This window comes from Camelina sativa, chromosome 9, assembly GCF_030686135.1.
Source record: "Camelina sativa cultivar CO46 ecotype springtype chromosome 9, ASM3068613v1".
Lineage (NCBI taxonomy): Eukaryota > Viridiplantae > Streptophyta > Magnoliopsida > Brassicales > Brassicaceae > Camelina > Camelina sativa.
Window position 1 is genome coordinate 40,311,327 of NC_141888.1, and position 21,658 is coordinate 40,332,984.

Genomic DNA, 21,658 nt, shown 5'->3' on the forward strand with positions numbered 1-21,658 from the left:
CATTTAAATATAAATATTTAAATGTATAACACGTTTCTCGGGTGGTTACAAATTAAATAATTTTAGAAAGAAACTGGATAGGTTTTCGAAAAGTGAGTACGTGGAAATTTGAATCAATGAGGCCACGTGGCACAATCAGATGGGTTTATAAAATACATAAAAACAAAATCCTAATTTCTAATTTCAGATCACACACTCTCTCTCTCTCTCTCACACATTCGTCAACGGTGAGAATCCTCCACCATTGTTGAGCGATCTTCGAGCTCGGAGAATGTGGAGTTGCATCTATTTGTCGATGCTACTCTTAGCTTGCAAAGATATCAGTGTGGCGGCGAAAGCTGCTGATTCGTCTGATTCGATTTTTCTCCCTAGTCAAACCGGTTCTCGGAGTTCCGTTTGCTCCGCGCAGGATCCGAACCTTAACTACAGACCGATCATCGGTATCCTGAGCCACCCTGGCGACGGCGCGTCCGGTAGGTTGACCAATGATACGAGCTCGACGTACATCGCCGCTTCGTATGTGAAATTCGCTGAGGCAGGTGGAGCTCGTGTTATCCCATTAATCTACAACGAGCCTGAAGAATTGCTCTTTCAGGTCATTCTCATCTCTTAAAAAAACTTAAATTACTACTTACTTTGGCTTCAATTTAGGGTTTTTGAATGTTGCTATATTTTTGGCTCTGCTGCAGAAGCTAGAACTAGTCAATGGTGTGATATTCACTGGTGGTTGGGCTAAAAAATATGAATATTTCGATACCGTCAAAAAAATCTTCAAAGTAAGTTGAACACTGGGACATTCTTGTGTTGCTGCAATATTTAAACTCTTGAAGATCTAAGAAAAGTTTATGTTTCTCATAGAAAGCTTTGGAGAGAAACGATGCTGGAGAGCATTTTCCTGTTTATGGGATTTGCCTAGGATTCGAGCTTATGTCAATCATCATAAGTCAGGTGACTACTTTCTTCTTTCCTTATTTACAAACTCTTGTTGTCAGACTCCATTCTTAGAATTTTTTTCCAAATCTTTGTCATTTGGTAACAGAACAGAGACATTCTTGAAAGATTTGATGCAGAAGATAATGCATCTAGTCTCCAATTTGTTGACAACGTTAATCTTGAAGGAACTTTATTCCAAAGGTGCGTAGCTTTGTCATGATCCTTTTAGTTTTCCACAGTTTATATATATATTAAGACCTCAAGTATTTCCCATGTATAATTGTAGTCTTTCATACTTGCAGATTCCCTCCACCGTTGTTGAAAAAACTCAGCACAGATTGTTTGGTTATGCAGAAACACAAGGTTAGTAATGTTGCAGGACATGGAACATAGTTTTCAAAGTTAACTCATTCTGCTTTGGTTGTTTGCTATCTTCCTCTGTGGTTCCTTGAACGGTGACTATATTCCTCATTCTATATGGTTGCTGATACGAATTGTTGTTATTTTCTAGTATGGTATCACACCAGCAAACTTTCAAGGCAATCCTGCTTTGTCTAGTTTTTTTGAAATCCTCACAACCTGCATTGATGAAAACAGCAAGGTAACAACATGAGAACTCTATAAACCATGAGAACTCTATGAATTCCAGAATCTGACCTTACTTTGTGAACGGATTTAATTATATTTCGTTTGCAGACTTATGTTTCAACTGTTAAAGCAAAGAGATACCCAATAACTGGTTTCCAGTGGCATCCTGAGGTATATACTGGCCAATTAAACTACTTATGTTTCTAATCCTCTTCCCTGTGGACAGCTTTGATTTTAGAAAAGAAAAACAAAGCTCTTTATGCAATATAAATTTTCTGTAGAAAAATGCATTTGAATGGGGATCATCCGCAATTCCTCACTCTGAGGATGCAATCCAGGTGACACAGCATGCTGCAAATTATTTAGTCAGGTAAGGTCTCTCTCATCAGCGTTTTCCAAAAAACATCCTGTGCACTCGTTTCTCATATATTTCGGGTTGAATTGAATGGGGTGCAGTGAAGCTAGGAAGTCACTGAACAGAGCACCACCTAAGAAAGTGCTGAGCAATCTCATATACAACTATAAGCCTACATACTGTGGATACGCAGGGTAGGGACCATCTTTACATAATTCTCTTGTTTCTGTTGTGGTCGATTTCTTGTAACGGTTTCTTTGGATCTTGCAGGAGAGGCTACGACGAGGTTTACATTTTCACACAACCAAGATCCCGTTTCTAAGAACGTACTCGTCTTCTTGTGTGTCTGTATTGTAACTCTAATTTCAATTTAGTAAAGCCGATTGTTTCGCTCACCTTGCATTATTCCCCTGTTCGTATTGTTGAATTGTGTCAATGAAACTAGATCCTTTCGGAAGAAAAGAAACAGTTGTGTTTGGTTCGTCTATCTTAGTAGTATGTACTACGTAGTAAATAATAGTATGAGATTGTTTAGCCTTAGCACTTTGGAATGAGTAAATTTAATTTTAACGAATTTCTTTCACTTCTCAGTCCTTCCTCCACCAACGTAAACAGGGACAGTTGGGTGGGCTCAATGAAAGCCCAATATGAAGTTACGAGGCTAAAATAAATACATAAATTTAAAATAATTTTCGAACCACACAGCTTTTTTTTGGCTTTAATAATTTTCAAATGAGGTTGGACGTTGGGGATGTCACGATGAAGTTGCAAGTTGACAAGAGAGATCCTGTATGTTGGTGTTGGGTTTCGACGATCATAAGGCCCACCAAATAAGCCCATTAGGGCATACGCGCAGGCCAGGAAAAGAAGCTCAGTAAGGGCTCATGGAGGAAAACCCGAGCAGGAGGATGAAGTCAACCTGGAGAAGAAATCGGGATTGGGGAGCCGAGATTGTAGCGAGACGTTCAGGAAGGGTTTCGAAGAATTTTAGTTTAAATAGCAGATGAATGTGAAGGACACAACACATGTAATCAAGCTCAGAGCGAATCAATAGAAAAAGTGAATACAAAAGTCCAGTTCGTTGTTTTTCATAGTTCTAAGTCGATTTGTACCGAAAGTCTGCCCAGATCTCATTTTACAAACTTATTCTTCTAATTGTTGTTTCTAGCCCCAACAACTTGGCGCCGCCTGTGGGGACTTAGGTCTTTCTATTCTCAAAAATCGACTGCTTTGAACTCCAGCGAAATGGATCCATCCACCGCTAACACAATCATCTCAGAGACTGCTCCACCAGCGGCAGTCCACGGATCCACCTCCATCAGTGCACCTTCCCAGGGTGCACCCGCGTCAGCCCAGTCCGATAACGAGGTTACAGATCTAGTCAGACCCGGGACAGGCTCATCACTTGACGACAGTCAAGCACCGAACCAAAGTATTTTGGGAGGTTCGGGTCTCACTCATCACAGACCCGCCCAAACTCAGAATCTCGGTAGTACAAACCCAGGGGTTACCGTCGGGGTTGTTCCCACGGCCCCCGCGATCTTGACAGGAAACAGGAATCAGTCCCGAGTATGGACTCGTTCAGAGAATAACGGAACGAACCGACCCGGACAGCACCATGCGCCGGTGGTCTCCTCCGGGACCCCCGTCAGCAACGATCTGTCCGAGATTCGCGGAATGCTCGCCGTTCTGATCGACAAGACCCAAAGTCAAGACGCGACAAATCGGGCCCTCATGAACAGAATCGAGCGGCATGAACAAGAGCTCGCTTCTCGCGCAAATCTCAGACCCTATCGGGATTCCGCGTACTCTTCGGGAACAGCTTTAACCAATCCCACGGAAAGAGCGCTTCCCCGGACTCGTCTCGACTTTGAGGCGGTCCACGTTACCCCGCCCGGGATCAGAACGTTACCCGTTTTCGCGCCGTCAGAGAGCAACGGAGCTCCGAGCTCGTCGGTCTTAAATGGTAACGCGAGCTCGCGACGTGACGAGCATCCCCCATCCGGGGACGTCGGGTCAGCAGGGCAGGTCCTCCGCACCTCGGGGGCTCTGGAGGGCTCCTCGGTGAGACTGGATCCAGTCCCGACAGGAGAACTCAGAAATGGGGCGTCACGAGGAATAACGACCGAGGATCTCGGTCTTCCCGGACCTCCGAGTAGCAGTGCATTCAGCGCGCAGTTCCTAACCGAGTACATGAATAAGGCAAGCGCCGAGATGGGCCAAATCCGCTCTAAGGTGCACCTGGCAACAAGCGCAGCCCCAGACATCGATCGCGTGATCGCCGAAACAAGGCGTACCCCGTTCACAGACCGAATCGCGAAGGTTCACCTTCGTGACGTGGGCAAGCTCCGCCTTCCCGAATACGCGGGCATAACGGACCCGGGAGCGCACCTCCGAGCTTTCAGATTAGCCATAACAAAAGCTTATCTCACCGACGACGAGTGTGAAGCCGGCTACTGCCGTTACTTCGCCGAGAACCTGGTGGGACCGGCGTTGGAATGGTTCGCCTCTTTGGAATCCAACTCCATTGACAGCTTCGATCAGCTCGCCTCGGCATTTTTGAAGCAGTATTCAGTCTTTTTCCAAGCTAAGGTGACCGAATCAGACCTTTGGCTTCTCGTCCAAGAAAAAGACGAACCGCTCCGCGATTACATCAATCGCTTCAAGTCAACCAAAGCCAGGATAACCAACCTAAACGACGAGGTTGCCCTGGCAGCCCTTCGGCATGGCTTATGGTATACCTCGAAATTCTGCGAAGAGCTCACCGTTCGACAACCCCCGTCGCTCGACGACGCACTCCATAGGTCGATTAATTTCGCCCGAGCAGAAGAGGAGCGGGCCGCTCTGGCCGAGATCCATAAGTCATCAAAAGCACCGTACAATCCTCCCAAAAAGACTCTCCGGAAGGAGCCATTTGAGTCTGGTTTGCATGCTTTCGCGGTTGACTCCGCACCCAAAGCAAAAAACCCGAACTTCGATCCCGAGAAATTTTGCAAGTATCACAAAATACGCGGACACTCGACTGAAGAGTGCAGAACCGTGGGACGTCTCCTCGCGCGGAAGCACGAAGCGGGAGAGCTCGGCGAAATCGACCTCGAAAAAGAGGGAGAAAGGGCGAGAGAAGCCAACGCCACTACCAAAGAAGCCGCAGCTAAGCGCGAAAGGACCGACGAGGCCGAGGGATCTTCCCCCCTCCAGCCCCAAAGAAACGCATTGACCTGGTGTTCAAAGGACTCTCTCTTTGCCGTACCTCCCCCGGCTCGGTATTTACCCCGCCTCCGGCTCCCCGGAGGCTCGCGAGCTTCCGCCCGTTCATCTCCCGATGTTTCAAAGAGTCAAATCCTCCTTATGTCGTAACTCAGTTAATTCGATCAAGGCCTACCAACGTAGGGTCGATAGTTACCATCGTGAACGGAAACCCCGCTCGGACCCGGACTACGAGATTACGTTTTGGGAAAGCGAAACCGCGGACCTGGATAAACCCCACGACGACGCTCTAATCGTAAGGTTAGACGTCGGGGGATGCGAGCTCTCCAGAATAATGATCGACACCGGGAGCTCCGTCGATCTCTTGTTCTACGATGCTTTTAGGCGGATGGGTTATCCTGATTCCGAGCTAAAAGGGGCCAAAACCCCGCTCACCGGGTTCGCCGGTGACACGACCTTAGCTAAGGGCACCATTTCCCTCATAGTGGAAGCCCGTGGGGTACGACGTCTCGTCGACTTCGTGATCGTCAATCGTCCCGCCCCCTTCAACGCTATCCTCGGCAGACCTTGGTTGTATGGGATGAAGGCGGTCCCGTCAACGTACCACCAATGTGTGAAGTTCCTGTCACGGGGCGGAATTGCCACCATCTACGGTAGCCAACGAACCTCAAGACAGTGTTACAGAAGCGGCTACGATCTGATCAAAAAATCCGACCAATAGCAATTAATGATCGCTGACGAGCTGGAATCAAGACAGCTCGTTAAGCGCACAGATCCCGCCTCGCGCGGACCCGTAATGACCAAGGTCGATCAGGTCCCAATCATGGAAGGGCACCCGGAACGATGCGTTGGAATCGGGGCCGATCTCAAACCTAGTACAAGGAACGACCTGATCCAGTTTCTGGGTCGGAATCACAACACCTTCGCCTGGTCCTCATCGGACATGAAAGGAATCGACATTAGCGTGACTTCTCACCAGCTCAACGTCGACCCCACCTACAAACCCATAAAACAGAAGCGTCGTAAGCTCGGCCCCGAAAGGGCGAAAGCAGTGAACGACGAGGTGGATCGACTATTGAAAATAGGGTCTATCCGCGAGGTCCAGTACGCCGAGTGGCTAGCCAACCCCGTAGTGGTCAAAAAGAAAAACGGGAAATGGCGGATCTGCATTGACTTCAAAGATCTCAACAAAGCCTGTCCGAAGGACAATTATCCGCTTCCTCATATCGATCGACTGGTCGAGGCAACCGCCGGACACGAGACTCTCTCCTTTATGGACGCCTTCTCGGGGTATAATCAAATTTTGATGGACCCCGCCGACCAGGAAAAGACCGCGTTCATCACGGACCGAGGCACCTATTGCTACAAAGTAATGCCTTTCGGACTTAAAAACGCAGGAGCAACCTACCAGAGGTTAGTCAACAAGATGTTCGCCGAGCATCTTGGAAAAACCATGGAAGTTTACATCGACGATATGCTCGTCAAGTCAATGCGCGAGCAGGATCATATTCCTCAGCTCGAAGAATGCTTCAAAATACTAAACCTGTATGGAATGAAGCTCAACCCGACCAAGTGCACGTTCGGTGTCGCGTCGGGAGAATTCCTTGGGTATCTGGTCACAGAACGTGGGATCGAAGCGAATCCAAAACAAATTGCGACCTTCCTCGAAATGCCTTCGCCAAGGACAACTCGGGAGGTCCAGAGGTTGACAGGGCGGATAGCCGCCCTGAACCGATTCATTGCGCGGTCTACAGACCGTTGCCTCCCATTCTACCAGTTGCTTAAGGGCAATCGGAAATTCGAGTGGGACGACAAGTGTGAAGAGGCATTCCAAGAATTAAAAAAGTACCTCACTGAACCCCCTGTCCTGTCGAAGCCTGCGGATGGGGAACACCTCTTCCTCTATATTGCCGTATCCGACTCCGCGGTAAGCGGGGTATTGGTACGAGAGCACGAGGGGGAACAGAAACCCGTCTATTATGTCAGCAAGACCCTTGCTGAAATGCGATACCCCGCTATGGAAAAGCTGGCACTAGCAGTCGTGATGTCGGCTCACAAACTGCGCCCTTATTTCCAGTCGCACACCATCGTAGTGATGACGTCCCAACCCATTCGGACCATCCTTCACAGTCCTAGCCAGTCCGGCAGGTTAGCCAAATGGGCCATAGAACTCAGCGAATACGATATCGAATACCAGCCACGCACCTGCGCCAAGGCGCAAGTCCTCTCCGATTTCGTCATCGAACTCGCCACGACCAACGAAAAGACCGGGAACGCCTCCGAGAGATGGTCGCTATACGCGGACGGAGCATCGTCCAGACAGGGGTGCGGAATCGGAATCCGACTCATATCCCCGACCAACGAAATAATTGAACAGTCCTTCCGACTCTGGTTCGTAGCCTCGAACAACGAGGCTGAGTACGAGGCCCTAATAGCCGGACTCCGGCTGGCATTAGGTGTGGGAGTCAAAGAGCTCGCTGCATTCAGCGACTCGCAGCTCGTAACCGGTCAGTTCCATGGGAGCTACGACACGAATTGTGAGCGGATGGGCGCTTATCTCCAAGTCGTTCGATCAATGGCCGAGCAGTTCTCAACGTTCGAACTCACCAAAATTCCCCGGGGAGAGATTTCAGCCGCCGACGCCCTCGCCGCGCTGGCTTCCACCTCCGACCCTTCGGTCAAACAAATCATACCCGTCGAGGGAATAGATCAACCAAGTATCTCTATCCCAGTTAAGGCTCAGAGCATTAACCAGGTCCAGGCCGGATCCGGTCCCCACTCGGGAGAACCTGAACAAGTACCTGATCGGGACGACGAGCTCTTGGACGATCTTATCTCCGAAGACGAGCAAGAAGCGGAACCCGAAATGGACTGGCGAGTCCCAATTCGTGATTATATCACAAGTGGGACCGCACCAAAGGATCGATGGCAAGCGCGTAAGCTTAAAGCTCAGAGCGCGCGGTTCTGTATCATCGGCGAGGAGTTATACAAGCGGTGTATCTCCGGACCATACCTCAGGTGCGTGCACGGGGACGAAACCCTTAGCATCATGAGGGATGCCCGCGAGGGTCCCTGTGGAAACCACTCCGGAGGACGATCACTGGCCCTCAGAATCAAACGGCAAGGATACTTTTGGCCAACCATGCTCGCGGACTGCGACGAGCATGCTAGAAAGTGTGATCCCTGCCAACAACACGCACCTCTGATCAATCAGCCCGCTGAGCTAATGAGCTCGGTCTCCGCTCCTTACCCCTTCATGCGGTGGTCGATGGATGCCATCGGACCCCTCGAACAGTCGGGAAAACGACGCGTTACTAACCTACTGGTTGTGACCGATTACTTTACTAAATGGATCGAGGCCGAATCCTACCAGTCCATCACGGGTGAACACGTAAAGGATTTTCTCTGGAAAAACGTGGTGTGTCGACACGGAATTTCCTACGAGATCGTAACTGATAACGGGACGAACTTGGTGTCCGCTGTGGTTCAAAAGTTTTGCGACACATGGGGTATACGACTAACCCCGTCTACCCCCCGGTACCCCCAAGGAAACGGGCAGGCCGAAGCAGCCAACAAATTGATCCTGCACAGCCTCAAGCGCCGTCTGAGCGCCGCGAAGTCAGGCTGGGACGCTCAGCTCCCCAAAGTATTGTGGGCCACCCGAACTACGCCGCGTGGCAGCATGGGCGAGACCGCGTTCTCCTTAGCCTACGGAATTGAGGCCGTAATACCGGCAGAAGTTACCATAGGCAGTATTCGCCGAGCTGTTTCCCCCCAGAATGCCATCGCTCGCTTCTATAACTCGAAGATCCGACCTCGGCATTTCGCCGTCGGGGACCGAGTACTCCGTCGAATGTTCGATCACAGAAAAGAAAAGAACGCCGGCAAAATGGGAACCAAATGGGAAGGACCTTTCCGTATCACCGAGGTCGTTCGCAATGGCGTATATCGCCTCGTAGACGAGAGCAACGGTAAAGCCGAGCTCCGGCCTTGGAACGTCATGAACCTCAAAAAATACTTCTAAGAGGTATCCATAATAATCGAACTACGACCTGGCTTGATCCCCTTACGGGGTACGTAGGCAGCTCAATATCCTGAGCGCAGCCACCTTCCCAACTCGATCCGCTCCGCAAAATCTTTCCAAATAAAACGCGAATTTTACCATGACCTGGTGCACCGTTACCAAATATACCAAATCAACAAACAATAACTCTTTCTAACGGCGCGACGAAATTGCCTACAAATAAATGTACCTACGACACCAAACAGCACATGCGAATTTCGCACTGTCTTGCAACCGTTTCAAGCTTTTTCGAACACTTCATCAAAAAAAAAAAATAATAACAAGGTCAACACGCTCTAGCTAACAGTCCGCACCCCACGACCTCACGTGAAAGCAAATAAGATTTCACTACCCAATTTGGAAAACCTCAAAGAACTTCATCCCCAAATAGCAAATTTTTAGTGAATTCTACGGAGTTCACAAATTAAGTGCCCGAGGAACATTTCCCGCTGTCCGTAAGCCGGCCTAGGAGAGTTCCGTATACCCCGAGTACATATTAGAACTCACGCGTTTCGACCCGAAACAGTTAACAAAGACAATATGAAAAGAACAAGGGTTTAAATGCCTCCCCAGGCAGTTGATTCCAAAAAACGAAAAGAAATAAAGTCTTGGGTTAAAACCCCCCCGGGCAAGTCATAACAAAAGATTTAAAAGCCCTTTCCGGCAAATAACGCAAGTTCAAAACGATAAATAAAATAAAGACGCCATAACTCAAACGTCTTCTTCCCCGGTCCCAGCCTCCGGATCCTTCGCGGCACTCGCGTTGCTCCCATGCTCGTCCAGACCGCGCGGGACCCCGGTTCCGGCGTCAACCTCCATGGGCACGACCGAGTCTTCCGAGATCTGAGGAAGGTCCAATTTGCTCACCGAAAAGTCCGAAACCGCCAAGGAGTTGGACCTAACCGCAAGGACCGCCCTCTGCGTCTCGAGAACTTGCACCTCCTCCGCAATTGATGTCCTCCCCTCGTCGATCTGCTTGATCAAAAGAAGGTTGGACTTGATCTCTGCGAGATCGCTCTCGACCGTGGTCTGCTCTTTCTTCCTCTCCCACTTGCTCTTCACTGAATCCAGCACCGCCCGGTAGTCTTGGGACATCCGCTCCTTGGCCTCACGAACAGCTCGACGAGTCGCCTCCGCATGTTTCTGGTCAATACCCTCGGCTTTCTCCTTCAGCCATCGGTTCTCCGTTTTCAAGAAATCCCGGTCCCTTGCCGCCATCGCATGAGCATCCTGGGCGGAAGCGAGGTCAGCTTCAACGGAAAGGAGCTTATCCTGAATACTCCTCAAGGACGTTAGCTCGTCCTCTAGGCTCGCAACCTTGCCATTTGCAGCTCCCTCTCTCTCTTGAGCAGCCTTGAGAGCCGTCGTCAGCTCATGAACCACCCGCGTTGTGTTCTCAAGCTCAGCGGCCTGCGGGGTATCCTTAAGCCTCCGCTCATAAAGCGCGCTCAGCTTGTTGTCAGCAGCAACGGACTGCAAACGGATCAAAAGAAAACAGAAATAAACATACTACGCCCAGCAGGGAAAGAAACGAGTAAAGGTAAGAGCAAAGAAGGAACGGTACCTTTGCATGGGCCGCCATCGCCTCGATGTATGCTTCTCTCTCGACGAGATCCTTCACGAGCAGGACCTGGCAGTTAGCCGTCTTCAGGTGACGGAAAAGGGTCGCCATTCCCAGGTGGTCCTCTACCGCCGGGGAGACCCGGGAGTGAGCAAACCTCCAATGAAACGGGCGGCTCGACGATGACCCGTTTCCAGAGAGAGCCGGCTCTCCAGCTGGAGCCTCCGGGTTACCACCCGCGGGGTAGCCTCCATGGCTTTCGCGGCTCCTCGTCTCAGGGACTCGGGGATTGTCCGTGCGAGCCCTTTTTGGCATCGGAGACGGCTCGCCATGAGTTGACTGCGAACTGACTAGCATGACCTCCTTAGCCGGACCAGAAGGACCGGTTGGGATCACGGGGGCTTGGTTCACCTCCTCGCTAACTACCCGAGACGGTGCTGGCTGAGCGGCTCGAAGAGCATTGGCCAGCGCGGCATCAACATCGCCGGCTCGGACCCTTCGGGGTTGCTGCGATTGCTCCATGAGTTCACGGAGTGACGGCTTCCTAACCATGGTGCGTAGTGGGGTTGAGGTCGAAGAAGAACTTAATTCTGGTTACGAGCAGCACAAAAATGAACAGGGGGTGAGCGATCCCCTACGTGCATGACTTTTGCGCATAAAGGACTAAGTAAAAAAAAAAAAAAGAAAAAAAAAAAACCATTACCTCTGCGAGCCGGGGAGTTGTCTGCTCTTTCGCTCCTCGCTTGGTTAGCAGGAAGCAGCGGAACCGGAGCTGTAGTGTTTCGGACTAACGGGGCGTTGAGGGCTGCTATGATACGAGCTCGCGTGAATGAGTTCCACCGGACCTCGCCTGCTCGTAGCCTCTCAATTAGTTCTCGGGTCGCCGGTATTTTCGGAGGTTCTTCTGAATCTGCCATGCAACAAAAAAAAAGGGGCAAAACAGTTAGTACGACAAATAAACGCCGTAATCTTGGCGGCAACGAATGATAACTAGAAACTAAGGGGTCATTCTGACCAACGCATGCGGCCCATTGGGTGGGGAGACGAGCAAAGTCGTAGTCCCCTACCGCTGCCGGAGTAACCCGGAAGTAAAAATATTTTTCCCGCCACCGCTCGTTCTTCCCCGGAAGCGCCTGAATTATTTCCGGGCTGCGGCGGCGACAGGTGTAGAATGTCCCGGAAAACCCAGAGTTATGTTTGATGAGGTACAACCGGAGGATGTCGTCGACCCCGAGTTCAAATCCAAGTTCGCGACCTCGAACGTATACCCCCATGACGTGCCGAACAAAGTTCGGACACATCTGGGGAAACGCCATTCGAAGGCGTTGGAGGATCCGAAAGATAATCCTCGGGATAGGGAACACGAGCCCACACTTTTCGAAATACACAGTGTACGCGCAGCAGAAACCCGGCGGAACGGTCTCCGGAGAAAACGGATCGTCGGAACGGAGTATCATCTCCACGTTTGGAGGAACTCCGTGCTTCTGACGGAGATCGGCGAGGTGCTTGGCCGATGTAATCGGCGGGATATGGTTTCCCCAGAGTTCAAGTGGAGCCATGATGGTATGAGTTTTTAAAATTGTGAAATCAACTAACCTATACGAGCGAGATCGGACTGAACGATAAACGCGAAATAGTAGAGCTAGCAAACCTAGAAATCAAAACTTAGAAATAACTGAGCAGAGGAGAGAAGGTTAAGAAAATTACCTTGAAGTAGTGGATGAGTGCGCGGTTGTGACGAGACGTGTGATTTATGACTTATAGGTCATAATTGACGTCGTTCTTTGTAATCCCACGAATCTCTCTCTCTTCTAATCCAAACCGTTCAAACCTTTCGGCTCCACCGTTGGATCCTAGGAGAGAGGGGTAATCATCACGAAGATCTCGGAAGCCGAGATTCATTGAGCCTTCCCCGAGGAAGATCGCGAAACCGAAACGACATGAAAGATTCTCTGGATATTCGCCTTTCAACCCTCCCAAAAATAGGTTAAAAGGCTGGGGGGCAATTGTTGGTGTTGGGTTTCGACGATCATAAGGCCCACCAAATAAGCCCATTAGGGCGTACGCGCAGGCCAGGAAAAGAGGCCCAGTAAGGGCCCATGGAGGAAAACCCGAGCAGGAGGATGAAGTCAACCTGGAGAAGAAATCGGGATTGGGGAGCCGAGATTGCAGCGAGACGTTCAGGGAGGGTTTCGAGGAATTTTAGTTTAAATAGCAGATGAATGTGAAGGACACAACACATGTAATCAAGCTCAGAGCGAATCAATAGAAAAAGTGAATACAAAAGTCCAGTTCGTTGTTTTTCATAGTTCTAAGTCGATTTGTACCGAAAGTCTGCCCAGATCTCATTTTACAAACTTATTCTTCTAATTGTTGTTTCTAGCCCCAACACTGTAGAATGATTGATATGATATGATATGGAAAAAAACAAAAAGATAAATCGTGACCAATCCACCATTGGTATGGGGGTGTGGGGATGTTACTTCTTCTTACCGTTCCTATTCTTCGATGTTAGCTTGGCGACCAATACTATTGGGCAATTAAAAATGGGACACGCATGAGGACAAATGGGCCCATGAAGTGACGCCGATACGAGAGAGTGATTAACCGTTAAATCCATAACACGTGGACGGTGGATATTAGGTTTCTCGATTTGAAAAAAGTGGCTTGGGCAGAGGAGAGACTAGCTAGAGAGAGGAGCTGAGACGATCCTTTCAAGATAAACTCTTGTCCTGTGGTATTAGATTTCACATCTCGCGTTTCATCATCCTCTCTGAGATGTGGAGCTACGTCTGGTTAGTACTGGTGGTGGTACTATCCATGTTCAATGATATCACCGTAATGGCCAAAGCGACCGAGTCGCCTGCGGCGATTTTCCTCCCTAGTCAAACCGGACTCGACGATTCGCGTCGGAGTCCTCCTGTGGTATGCTCCGCGCCGGATCCGAACCTCAACTACAGGCCGGTTATCGGGATTCTGAGCCATCCTGGCGACGGCGCGTCGGGTCGATTGAACAATGCTACGAACGCGTCGTACATTACGTCGTCGTATGTGAAATTTGCTGAAGCTGGTGGAGCACGCGTTATCCCCCTCATATATAACGAGCCCGAGGAGCTTCTCTTCCAGGTTACTCTTATATTATTAGCTCAGCCGTTTCTCTAATCTTTACAAGTTTCCTTTTTGGCTGCGTTTAATTTTTCATCATTGATATAAGGAAAAAATATCAAATTAATTAGGTTTTAAGGTGTTGTTGTTATGGCTTAAGAATTGGATTGCTTCTTCCTGATATTATTTTTCTAAAATCATCTTGGATTACTGCAGAAGCTAGAGTTGGTCAACGGTGTGATACTCACTGGTGGTTGGGCTAAAGAAGGATTGTATTTTGAAATCGTCAAGAAAATCTTCCATGTAAGAAGAAGCTCTACGATTGGTTTCAATTTATTTGGGTGTTGTGACATATAGAATTCCAATAAAATGATCTTTATTGATATCTCTCTATGATCGATCCTCTCAGAAAGTTTTGGAAAGAAATGATGCTGGTGAGCATTTTCCATTATATGCTATTTGCCTCGGCTTTGAGCTCTTGACAATGATCATTAGTCAGGTAAATCCTTTGTTTTTACTTCTTTTGGCAACTTTTTTCGGTCAATGAATAAATGTAGCTGAATATTAGAATGTGGAATTAGTATAAGGCAAGCAGAGAACCTTTATTAGCTATTCCCATCATGAGTTTTGAGCTGAGAATATACTATAGTATGTATGTAGTACAGTTTGAGAATCTGCAAACTCCATTCAAAGTCTATAATCCTTGGCTTTTGTAACAGAACAGAGACATCTTTAAAAAAGTTGATGCAAGAAATTGTGCATCAAGTCTTCAGTTCATTGAAAATGTTAATATCGAAGGAACCGTATTCCAAAGGTGCATTCAGCTTCATGATATGTGTATATATGTTTTGCAAAATATTCAATTTATAATTTTGTAATGTTTCACATATTGCAGATTTCCTCCAGATTTGTTTAACAAGCTTAGTACCGACTGTTTGGTTATGCAGAACCATCAGGTTAGTATTTCCAACCTCTAATGGAATATAGTTGTCACTATTTTTGTTGTTTAATATGCTTATACATTCTCTATAGAGAGCAGTTTGACATTAATAAATGAGTTGATCACTGTTAGCAACTTATTAGTTTTGTTTACCGCTACACTTGTGCAATTTTTCTTGCCATTTTCTACTTTCTTGTTCTTGAATAGTTAATATCTTCTTTCTATCTGCTTGCTGATACTAGTACAAATTATCATGATATTCCAGTTTGGTATATCACCAGACAGCTTTGAAGGCACTGTTGCTCTGTCTAATTTCTTTAACATCGTCACAACATGCAGTGATACCCACAACAAGGTATTGTGATGATCTTAATAACCATACATATTTAATTTATTCTAAAATCTAACCTCATAAAACCAATCTACTTTATATATATATTTCCAGATATATGTTTCAACAGTTAAATCAAAACAATATCCAGTGACGGGATTCCAGTGGCATCCGGAGGTACATACTCACTAGTTAACTTACGTCTCTCATTTAGTCCTTTTGCGGCTAGGCTTAGTTATCACTGTTGTTCATTGCGTTATTCTATAAATTATGGTATATTTATTTGTACATACAGCTTATATAACATAAAAGTTCCCTACAATACTCTGGCAGAAAAATGCATTCGAGTGGGGGTTATCCACCATTCCACACTCTGAGGACGCGATCCAGGTGACTCAGCACGTTGCAAATTATTTAGTCAGGTTTGTTCTTTTATTTCAAGGTTTGTTAAGAACTGATAAGAGAGTGCTGCAGCAACTCTGATTGCTATATTAGGAAAGTAGTTGGCATTAGAATCAATATAAATAAGTATTCATGTAATGGATTCTGATGGATTTAGTTTTTTTGAATGTGATGTGCAGTGAAGCAAGGAAGTCACAGAACAGACCATCTTCTGAGAAAGTGCTGAGCAATCTCATTTATAACTACACCCCTACTTACTGTGGATATGAAGGGTAAAAAGCCACTCGGACAATCTTTACATAATTTTTCTCTTCTACTGTATGTTTAACGATTTTTGGGATCATCTAATATGGTGGATTTTGCAGGAGAGGTTACGACGAGGTTTACATTTTCACACAAGAACGATCTCTTTTCTGAGAACAACGTCGCCTTCTCGTGTGTTTTGTTCAGGGAAAACCAGTGCAATTTGTGTTTTAAACCAGTGCAATTTGTACGCTTGCCCTTCTATAGTCAAAAGAAATAAAAAAATCAAACAATGTACGCTTTTGTATAAAACATGAAAGTCTTTGATTTATGTTTAACTTAGTGTTAATAAGATAAATAATCTGTGTTCTGTTCATTATAAAGATAGAAGAAATTAGTCTTTTTATACGAAAGAAGGACTTCAATAATAGTATGAGTTGGGCTAAATAAAAGCCCAATTAAGCATAATGGGCTGATAACAATTTGACTGTTTACAGTTCGCCAACCGACGACAATGGGAAGTGGGAACTCTGACCTGCCAATAATAATCCTGGTTCATCCCTTAAATCGGTGTCCCTATCTAACCGTACCGAGTTAAACCAACCACATTCAATTGTTCGTCCTGTCTTTGCACTCTCTCTCTCTCTCTCTCTCTGGATGAATCCTCTCAAGCAAGCTTCATCGATTTCCCTCTGACGCCAATCTTCTGGTTTCGATTCCAATCGTAAGTGTTCTTCCTTCTCTAAGTGTTGTTTGGGTTTCAATGTAGATCGTTTTAGGAGATATTAAGTAAAGAGATTGATAAATCCCTAATTGTTCCGTTTGATTGTTAAAACTTTACTAGATTAGTCGAGATTACTTATTCAGAGAGTTATGCTTAGTAAACGAACTCTAGTTATGTATCGTTGCATCGAATTTTGTCGGTTGTAATACTAATTTCCGGTTTGCACTTCAGAACCGGCCTTGTATGCAAGTAGCTTGAGCTTCTATTATGATCTGTTGAAGGGAGACAACTCTGAAGCTTTCTTGATTTCGTGGGAAGAGGTATAAATGGGGAGGATAATGGAATGGGCTGCAAGATCTGATCATTTGGGAGGACTTCCAAGGAAAACTGTGATAATGGCTGTTAGTGCGTTTGCAAGAGCAGTAGCAAATCTTTGCAACAAAAGCTCAGTTCACAATGCTGAGACTCTTATGAATCTTGTCCGGTCAAGACCACCTGGTGTTCCTCTCATCACTGTTAGTAATCACATGTCGACGTTAGTTAATTTTAGAACCTTTAAAAAAACATAATCTTTTCTTGTTGTCATAATCTCTTTACTTACACTCACTTGTATTTTTGATGTTGATTTATTATCATTCTTTTTTTGTAATCAGTTTGGATGATCCAGTAATGTGGGGTGCGTTCAAGGGTCTCCTTTCCCTTGATCCAGAATTGGCTCGCTGGGTTCTTGCTGCAGAGGACATATGTTTCAGGAACCCTATCTTCTCCTACATTTTCCGCACTGGTATGTCATATTTTTTCTTTCTTGGTTTCTTCTTAGGTGAAAGACTGTGTAATCAGTGTTTTGTATGATTTCCCTACTTGGAGTTTTGTTAGTCGATTTGGTGGTTTACCTTCTTACCAAAATAGGACTTCCTCATGATGAATGTTAATGATTTCTTCTGAGCAGGAAAATGTATACCTATAACTAGAGATGGTGGAATCTACCAAGAACACATGAATGAATCTCTCCAGCGATTAAAAGATGGATCTTGGGTAGTTTATCTTGCACATTTAAACATTCCTTCTTTCTGGGCTTTTCTGACCTCTAACCGTTGGGTACTAATCACCATGACTAGTAGCTGCATACCTTCCCAGAGGGAAAGGTGTTTCAAGAAGATGTTCCTATTAGACGACTAAAATGGGGAACTGCAAGCCTCATCGCCCGCTGTCCAGTTACCCCAATCGTCTTGCCAATAATTCACCGTGGTTTTGAGGAGGTAACTCATCCATGTCCCATCTAAGTCTGCTTAACTTAATAATCGTTCAAACTTCTGTAGCTAAACCATGAACTATGCATCCAAATTCCAAAATTCGAATTTGATTTTTGATAGTAATATGTTTTCATTCCATGGTACTTACCTACATTGTTGTAACCACTTAGATGATGCCGGAGAACTACTTGAATGGTAGAAGACCGCTGGTACCGCTGTGCAACAAAAACCTTAAAGTTGTGGTTGGCGAACCAATTGAGTTTAATGTTCCCATGATGGTTGAGACTGCTGTCTTGGACTCCCGCCATGTAACTGCTCCTCTTCAAGAATCAAAATGGCCTATCCTCACTTCTGCTGGCCAGGAGCTAGACGAAACTGCTCAGAGATGCCTCTACGTAGCTCTTTCCGAGAAGATTCAATCCTCCTTGGAAACCTTGAGGCTCTTATCTAAGCGGTTGTGACTTCCGCCGGGAAAATTCATCACAGAATCCGGTTCACAATTTTAAAGTTCCGGTTTAGATCCGCTGACCGCAGTGGTAAATCAGTTATTTACTTATTAGCTTAATTTAATTTTCTGAGAAATATTTTACAAATTATTTCAGTACGAAAACTAGAGAACTTGCATTTTTAAATTTTTACCGTTTCGGATATATAGCAACCCCGCAATAATGTATGTTGAAATGTGTCTAATCAGTATAATAAAAATTAAGTGAAAACCGAAAAAGCTAGCCTACAATAATCGAATGATACTTTGAAATCTCAATACTAATATAAAATATATATAGTATGTTGTTTTTAATAATGTAAAAGACCGTTATTAGTGTGATGTCTGTAACGCCGATGATCTGGCCAGTTCTGTTCTGTCTTCACTTCTGCTAAAATGGTAATGATGTTGGAAAGAAACAGCAAGCATTAAAACGACCAGTTTGAACAGAGAGAGAGAGAAGGTTCTTCTGATTAAGAAGAAGAGAGACAACGTGGGTGGCAAAACAGACGCGGCGGCCACGTGAGCCAAATCGAGCCACCGGAGCGGCGAGTGGTGCCTACGCGATAAAAAAAAACAGTTAATGGGTCCTACAGGGTCACGCCGGGGACGCACCATCACGTGAAAACGAAACTTCCCAAAAAAAGGTCAGCTAAAACGGTCTCGTGGCATTCTCGTTAATCCGATCACGTTTTAAGGGTAAACGCTACCTCTTGCACGTGGTAATGGAGCTCGGATGTGTGGCAAAACTTGTAAATAAAGGCCGAATCGAAGGGTATAGGTAGAAAGCTCCCACGTGCTAGGTCCGGAGGACATGCGTGACCTCATGTAGTGGTAATTTTCGTAAATATAGGGTCAAATCTTGGGTAAAGATGGTACAAAAAATTATTTTCACTATGAAAGTAAAATAAACTCTCCTCTTCTCTTCTCTTCTCTTCTCTGGCACGAGAGAGAGAGAGAGAGAGAGAGTTCATGATTAGCTTAAAGCTCTCTTCATCTTCTTCTTCTATTCCCGGGTTTTTTTTTTCTTTCTCCGTCCTGCGATCAACTGAAAACTCATCTTTATCGAATTCTCCGATCATCTTGATCCGCCGCTTTCATCTGAATCCACCTGTGTTTTCTTTCTCTCAAGTACTCTCAATTTGAAGAAGGTGAAGCTTACAAAGTTACTGCAACTATTTCCAAGTGTTTTACTTCCGTCAAGATTCTCGCCGTCGGTGAGAGCATTATAATCTCCGACGGAGAAGCCAAGTTGCATATCTAATCTTAAGCTGATCGGAGATTGGGAAGTGTTCTTGGTGCACGCAGATCGAAGATTCTGAGGTTGAATAAGTTTAAGTTTCGCTGCGAATTGTCTCTTTGATCTGAATCATTAAAGAAACAGAGGAAGAAGAAGATGACGTCGGGGACGAGAATGCCGACATGGAGAGAGAGAGAAAACAACAAGAGGAGAGAGAGACGACGGAGAGCAATCGCAGCTAAGATCTTCACCGGATTGAGAATGTACGGTAACTACGAGCTTCCTAAGCATTGCGATAACAACGAAGTTCTTAAAGCACTCTGCAACGAAGCTGGTTGGATCGTCGAGCCTGATGGCACCACTTACCGCAAGGTTCGTTTTTTTTTCTCCAATCCGGATCTCATTTTTTTTTGTTTTCATCTTTATGCTTTTGAAGAAACTTGAAAAATTTTAAAAATTTGGATACACATGAACATTCTAACATGCGCCGGTGTCTTTTCCGGTGGCCGGATTGCTAACGTGTTTCATGATGATACCTCATGTGATGTGCGTAGGTTAGCTAGCGTGATAGAGGAGCGTTTGTTTTAGTCAAATGTTGGATTCTTTTTTTTTTTAATTATGCGTTTCTCTAAAAAAGAAGATGCTTTTCTCTCTCTCTCTCTCTGTCTCTCTCTTGCTCTGTTTCATGATGTGTGTGTAACTGATTCACTTGTGGTTCAGTCTATTCTCAGATGATGCTACCATCCCCCACCAAACAAACAAAAATAAAAAAAGAGAAAAAGCAAAGTAGCATAGCATAGATCTCAATAAAACTGATTACTAGTAAAATTTTGCACAGAGTTCAAAGTGTACGTTTTTTGATCTGTAGATTTTTTTGGGAAAGCAAGTGGGCACTTTTGCTTTTATGTCTCCAGTCTTTTTACTCTTATTTTCGATTATCGAGTCCAATGATAATCTGTCGGTTCAGGAATCATTGACCTGATTGATTCTTAGAAACAGAGTATTTACTACTATTTGTTTTTTTTGAAACTTAGACCTAAGCTCACTGGCTGTTTCAGCTATATTTGAAACTGATCATGTTTGTGTGATCTTTATTTATTTATTTATTTATTTCAGGGATGTAGTAGACCTGTAGAGCGTATGGAGATAGGTGGCGGTTCAGCAACAGCTAGTCCTTGCTCTTCTTATCAGCCAAGTCCGTGTGCTTCTTATAATCCTAGTCCAGCCTCTTCCAACTTCATGAGTCCAGCATCCTCCTCATTTGCTAATCTTACCTCTGGAGATGGCCAATCACTCATCCCATGGCTCAAACACCTCTCAACAACATCATCCTCATCAGCTTCTTCGTCATCAAGACTCCCTAATTACCTCTACATCCCTGGGGGATCCATAAGCGCTCCTGTTACCCCTCCTTTAAGCTCTCCTACTGCTCGTACCCCAAGAATGAACACCGATTGGCAACAGCTCAACAACTCCTTCTTTGTCTCTTCAACACCGCCAAGTCCCACTCGACAAATCATCCCGGACTCTGAATGGTTCTCAGGGATTCAACTAGCACAAAGCGTTCCAGCTTCGCCAACGTTTAGCCTCGTCTCACAAAACCCGTTTGGATTCAAAGAAGAAGCAGCTTCTGCTGCTGGATGCGGAGGCGGGTCAAGGATGTGGACACCAGGTCAAAGCGGGACTTGCTCCCCTGCTATTCCTTCTGGTGCTGACCACACAGCTGATGTTCCAATGTCTGAAGCCGTGGCTCCTCCAGAGTTTGCGTTCGGGAGTAACACAAACGGGTTAGTGAAAGCATGGGAAGGAGAGAGGATACACGAGGAGAGTGGTTCGGATGATCTCGAACTCACTCTTGGAAACTCAAGCACCAGGTAACTCCAACCCACCTGTACATTTTCAAAACCGGTGGAACCAAAACCGTTCTTGATGATATGTTGCTCCAGTTTTATTTCAATTGTACTCCTTCGTCCCATGTAATGCTCAAAGTTGAAACACAGCTTATATAATATTCGTTTATCTGTCCCCGACCGTGATCTTCTCGCCCTAGTATTGTATTCTTGAGATTGAATCATATGATCATCACACTGCCTTCTTTTTAACTGTCGTTGATTGTTTCCCAACCTAATTCCCGGTTTAATAGCAAACGTAAACCCCGGTTTGAGTGGTTTATAATCAATCAGACGGTTTATGTTAACACTGTCAGAAACTCATAGTCAACGAAGCAAA

At 45.9% G+C, this 21,658-nt stretch overlaps 5 protein-coding genes across 9 annotated transcripts; 4 read left to right on the top strand and 1 right to left on the bottom strand.

The window, feature by feature from the left end:
- The first annotated feature begins 147 nt into the window (after positions 1-147).
- Positions 148-2,361, top strand: LOC104714135 (gamma-glutamyl hydrolase 1). The gene is made up of 10 exons (XM_010431394.2): positions 148-595; positions 690-776; positions 859-948; positions 1,040-1,134; positions 1,236-1,296; positions 1,445-1,534; positions 1,630-1,692; positions 1,803-1,891; positions 1,978-2,070; positions 2,147-2,361. Exons 1-10 carry the CDS (start codon positions 272-274, stop codon positions 2,196-2,198), a joined length of 1,044 nt encoding a protein of 347 aa, XP_010429696.1. The 5' UTR covers positions 148-271; the 3' UTR covers positions 2,199-2,361.
- A 7,496-nt stretch (positions 2,362-9,857) lies between these two features.
- LOC147939309 (uncharacterized) lies at positions 9,858-12,266 on the bottom strand. Its single transcript, XM_087465930.1, has 4 exons — positions 11,723-12,266; positions 11,411-11,617; positions 10,711-11,297; positions 9,858-10,619 (listed from the first exon to the last, which is right to left on the bottom strand). Exons 1-4 carry the CDS (start codon positions 12,264-12,266, stop codon positions 9,858-9,860), a joined length of 2,100 nt encoding a protein of 699 aa, XP_087322056.1.
- An 875-nt stretch (positions 12,267-13,141) lies between these two features.
- On the top strand, positions 13,142-16,086 carry LOC104714134 (gamma-glutamyl hydrolase 2). Its single transcript, XM_010431393.2, has 10 exons — positions 13,142-13,833; positions 14,029-14,115; positions 14,222-14,311; positions 14,532-14,626; positions 14,708-14,768; positions 15,018-15,107; positions 15,198-15,260; positions 15,417-15,505; positions 15,665-15,757; positions 15,851-16,086. The coding sequence occupies exons 1-10, from the start codon at positions 13,486-13,488 to the stop codon at positions 15,900-15,902; spliced, it is 1,068 nt and encodes a 355-aa protein (XP_010429695.1). The 5' UTR covers positions 13,142-13,485; the 3' UTR covers positions 15,903-16,086.
- A 174-nt stretch (positions 16,087-16,260) lies between these two features.
- Positions 16,261-18,378, top strand: LOC104714136 (N-acylphosphatidylethanolamine synthase-like). 5 transcript variants are annotated; one of them, XR_015566499.1, is made up of 6 exons: positions 16,261-16,452; positions 16,684-16,987; positions 17,106-17,236; positions 17,402-17,487; positions 17,571-17,711; positions 17,876-18,378. XR_015566499.1 is itself a non-coding variant. In XM_010431396.3 (6 exons), the coding sequence occupies exons 2-6, from the start codon at positions 16,779-16,781 to the stop codon at positions 18,164-18,166; spliced, it is 855 nt and encodes a 284-aa protein (XP_010429698.1). In that variant the 5' UTR covers positions 16,261-16,452; positions 16,684-16,778; the 3' UTR covers positions 18,167-18,378. The 5 variants fall into 5 exon arrangements, 4 of the variants coding, with proteins under 4 accessions (XP_010429698.1, XP_087322539.1, XP_019085835.1 ...); XM_010431396.3 differs by having other exon boundaries at positions 17,574-17,711; XM_087466413.1 differs by having other exon boundaries at positions 16,301-16,452; positions 16,684-16,967; positions 17,574-17,711.
- A 684-nt stretch (positions 18,379-19,062) lies between these two features.
- On the top strand, positions 19,063-21,454 carry LOC147939310 (BES1/BZR1 homolog protein 4-like). Its single transcript, XM_087466411.1, has 2 exons — positions 19,063-19,801; positions 20,546-21,454. The coding sequence occupies exons 1-2, from the start codon at positions 19,586-19,588 to the stop codon at positions 21,305-21,307; spliced, it is 978 nt and encodes a 325-aa protein (XP_087322537.1). The 5' UTR covers positions 19,063-19,585; the 3' UTR covers positions 21,308-21,454.
- The last annotated feature ends 204 nt before the right edge of the window (positions 21,455-21,658 follow it).